This window comes from Crocodylus porosus, unplaced genomic scaffold (genome assembly GCF_001723895.1).
Source record: "Crocodylus porosus isolate Cpor-Errol unplaced genomic scaffold, CroPor_comp1, whole genome shotgun sequence".
Lineage (NCBI taxonomy): Eukaryota > Metazoa > Chordata > Crocodylia > Crocodylidae > Crocodylus > Crocodylus porosus.
The window spans coordinates 20,371,495-20,375,104 of NW_017728911.1; the positions used below are offsets into that span (position 1 = coordinate 20,371,495).

The following is a 3,610-nucleotide window of genomic DNA, read 5'->3' on the forward strand; positions in this document are numbered from 1 at the left end:
GGGGGCGGGGGAAGATTGCCCCGTCATCCCCTCCGCCCCGCCTGCCAGCACCCTGTGCCACCGCTGCCTCCAAGAGGGCCGCTGGCTTGCCACCCTGCTCCGTCATGGCAGCACTTTTCTGTGCCACTGCCGCCGCCTCCTGTCCCTAACGCTCTTGGACGACGCGGATTGGCTGTTCCAGTACTGGGCTGTTCCGAGACCGTTACGGACAGGCGGACTGAGCCCTTTTTATATTAGAATTCTAATATAATAAAAGCGTGTCTGTCCGTCTGTCTGTAACGCTTCTGACCAACTGCGCATGTGCTGCCGAGAGGGCGGGTGGCGATTGGTTGGGTGGCCTGTGCTGCCCTGGCCCAAGTTTGCGCGGCTGCCAGGGAAGTTTGGTGGCTGGGAGTGTATCCCAGCCATCAGAGCAGTGGGATTTCCCCCTCGCCTCCCTGCCTGAGGGCAAAGGGGCGGGGGGAATCACGGTGGGGGTGTCCCCCAGAACAGCCGGCAGGGAGTGGTAGGAGGGAGGAAGGGAGGGGAATGGGGAGGCTGGCGGACCAGGGGTGGGGGGAGCGGAAATATGCAAGCCCATCGTTTTGTGGCCAATAGTCTAGTTCTGCGAAGCTGCCATACAAGCCACATCCCGCCTGCGAGCACCGGACAGCGGAAGGGCAGAGGCTTCCTATCCCCCCACGGCGCATGCGCAACCCTCGGCGCATGCGCGTGAGTAGCGCGGCGGGGGCACGGCCTGCACCAGGGCATCCCCGCCCCTGCCCCCACCCCTAGGCCGGTCAGGGCCTACGGCCGCTGCAGCCATGCGCTCAGGCCGGAGCTGAGCGCGGCCATGGCCGAGTTCGTGCCGGCGTCGCTGTCGCTGCGGGAGGAGCCGCCAGGCGAGTCGGAGGCCGAGCTGTCGCAGAGCCTGGCCCGCACCAAGACGCGCTCGTACGGTAGCACGGCCTGCGTGGCGGCGCCGCTGGCCGAGCGCTACGTGGAGCACCGGCTGCGCGCGGGCGACACGCTGCAGGGCATCGCGCTCAAGTACGGCGTCACGGTAAGGCTCGGTCGCCCCCCGCCCCGTTGGGGCCGCGAGGCCTTGTCCGTCGCGTGCCGTCTCTCGCTCAGTTTTTGGAGCGTCAGAAGAGGCCAGAGAATGGCCAGGGCCGGGCCAGGCCTCAGACCCTCTTGCCCCACCGGGTCCCGGGACCAAGCTAAGCCCCCCCCTTTCTGAGCAGCAAGGAGACCGGGGTTGTTTTCTCTGTCTACGGGCTCCCTGGTCTCCGTAGGCTCGGCTTCCCTCCCTTAGAGCGTGTGTTGTCAACCCTTGCTGCTGTCCCTGTTATCGTTTTACATTGGCCCACACCTAATAGCACCCCTTGAGCAACAGGAGAAGTAGCCCCTGCCACGGGTGCCAGAGCAGGGCACATGAAGGCATTTTGCTTGGCACACGCACCTCAGGTTGGATGGCAGGGGAGTGGCCAGAGTGGTGCTGCCACAAGGGGCAGCTCCCTCATGGCTCCCCCCCCACCAGCATCCTACAAGTTGAGCTTGTGGGTGTCATTGCTGACCCCTGGGATAGGGGCTACCATTTCTTGTGGGCACAGGCCAGAAGGACTGTGGGCATCATGTCATGCAGTGGCAGTGAGCAGATTCTGAAAGGGGAGTGACCTGGGTCTGACTAGGGTTCCTCCCAACCCGGTTCCCCTCAATTGTAGCCTCCAGTATTTAAGGTCTAGGGAGTTCTGCGAAAGAGACTACACTGCTGTGTTCAGAGGGGATCCTGCGCCTTTCCTCCAAGAGTGTATCCAGCCCCTCTCTGAGCCTGGCTAAACTGTCAGCTTGCACAACATCCGGTGGCTGCGAGTCCCACACGGTGTGAAAACAAACTTCCTCTTGTAGTTTAACATTCTTCTGCTGCTGAGAACTCCCACCCCAGCAGGGTAAAGTGGTTTTAACGCTACCATGTCCTACTTAAATTTTTTCCATTTATCAGGGCAAATCATAGTTGAACACTTAACAGCACCAATGGTGTTCAACACTCCCGTCACCCTTGAAAGGAGAATGAGGCACCTTGCCTGAGAATAACTGCCGTCTGCACAAAAGGGGCATATAGTGTAGTTTTCTCTTCTGAGGTGTGGTGCGTTTGCCACAGTTTGCTTCAGCTGTATGTGGTGTAGGTCTTCAGTGGGCACTGATGAAATGGCTCCTGAGCCAGTTAGGTCCTAGGGCAACTGGGCTGTGCACTGTGGGAAATCCTCAGCTAGCTGCTCTGAGAGATGTGGAGGTTGTGATTAGGAATCTTTAGTTACAATGCCAGTCCTAAAACAAATGAGGTGCAGTACAAATTCCTGGTTAGTGTGAATGAGAAATCTTGGGGAGATTTGAGCCTCAGGAACTGAATAGCTGGACCTCTGTGAGCCGGTGGTTGATGATGGTAGAGGAATGCCTGCTCTGGGGTGTTGAATCTCAAGGTGCAGAGGGGTGTGGTGGTGCTAATGAAGGGGTGAGATGGGGTCTCCCCATCTAGTCTTCTCAGGCCAAGTATTCCTACCCCAACTCATCTAACAAGAGTCAGTGAATTTTATTACAGAGATAAAAAATTGTTCATTCAAATTCCAGAAAGCTTTGGAGAGTTCTCTGATAGTGAGCAGAATTTGCTACTGTTGATGAAAAATATTCAAGAGAAAGCAGTTCTCCTACTTCTGTGCAAATTATAATTGCTGGCCAATACCAGGGTGGAATGCATCTTGTTGTTATAGAGTAGGACAGTTAGCCAGATGCTTTGTGAATTTTATTTTCTGTCCTTCCTGTGAAGCATCAGCTGGGAGTTAGGATTGTAGTCAAGCAACTGGTTTAGATGGTTCACTGCCCATCTGGGATGGTAAATCATCAGACCATTAACTATTTGGAATTCACATTAAAAATAAGTGAATTTTTAAAATTAAAAAATAAGTGAATCTAGGATCAGAAAAGGTGTCAGACTTATAGAATGAATTGGTGTCTATGTAGCAGGTTTTCTAACTGTAAATGAATGAGCAAGAGAGCAAGCAAGACTCTTATTATGAAATGCCATCTTTTCGGGGTCAATCTGAAATGTACTGGCATGAACAGATAGCTACTGTGAACAACTGAAAAATTCTTCCAACAGCATTACAACTAGCAATTTTTACTCTGCATATGCTAATTTAGGCAGCTTGCTGCCCACCTACCCAGATATGTCAGTTATAAATCATGGCAACAGACTTTCTTTGCTTTCTTACTGTGAAATATCTCTATTGCATAAAGGGCCAATGCAAGGCTTTTTCTGCTTCAACCATTCCTTGGGGCAGGACCAGAACTAAAGAGCAGAGCAGGGAGAATTTACTGAAGAGCCCCACAATAGATGAGGAAAGGTCTCAGTCAGCCCTCTGTAGTCGGGTGCAGACAGCCATAAAGGGAAAGTCAGCCATGGACGTCTCTCTAGATGCCTTCACTAGTTGTTATACACCATATGAAAGTTATGGGATCATGTATCAGCCTCCTCATTGGACTAGTGGTAGTTTTCCATTCCACCTCCTGCAAAGAGCCCAAGTCTCCCAGATCTTTACAAAGGAGGAGTGAGCTACTCTCTCTTCAATAAGTG

General features: G+C 53.6%; 1 protein-coding gene across 4 annotated transcripts in view; it reads left to right on the plus strand.

Annotated features, from left to right (window-relative positions):
• The first annotated feature begins 740 nt into the window (after nt 1–740).
• Nucleotides 741–3,610, plus strand: part of LYSMD2 (LysM domain containing 2) — a 39,646-nt gene continuing 36,776 nt past the window's right edge. For 2 of the 4 annotated variants that reach the window (XR_002100765.1, XM_019533577.1), the window contains exon 1: nt 741–1,042. Coding sequence is in view for 3 of the 4 variants with exons in the window: in XM_019533577.1 (XP_019389122.1) it covers nt 833–1,042 (210 nt within the window). In the remaining variant the exon portion in view is untranslated. The remainder of the gene's footprint in view (nt 1,043–3,610) is intronic. The other 2 variants (XM_019533579.1, XM_019533578.1) reach the window with 2 other exon arrangements.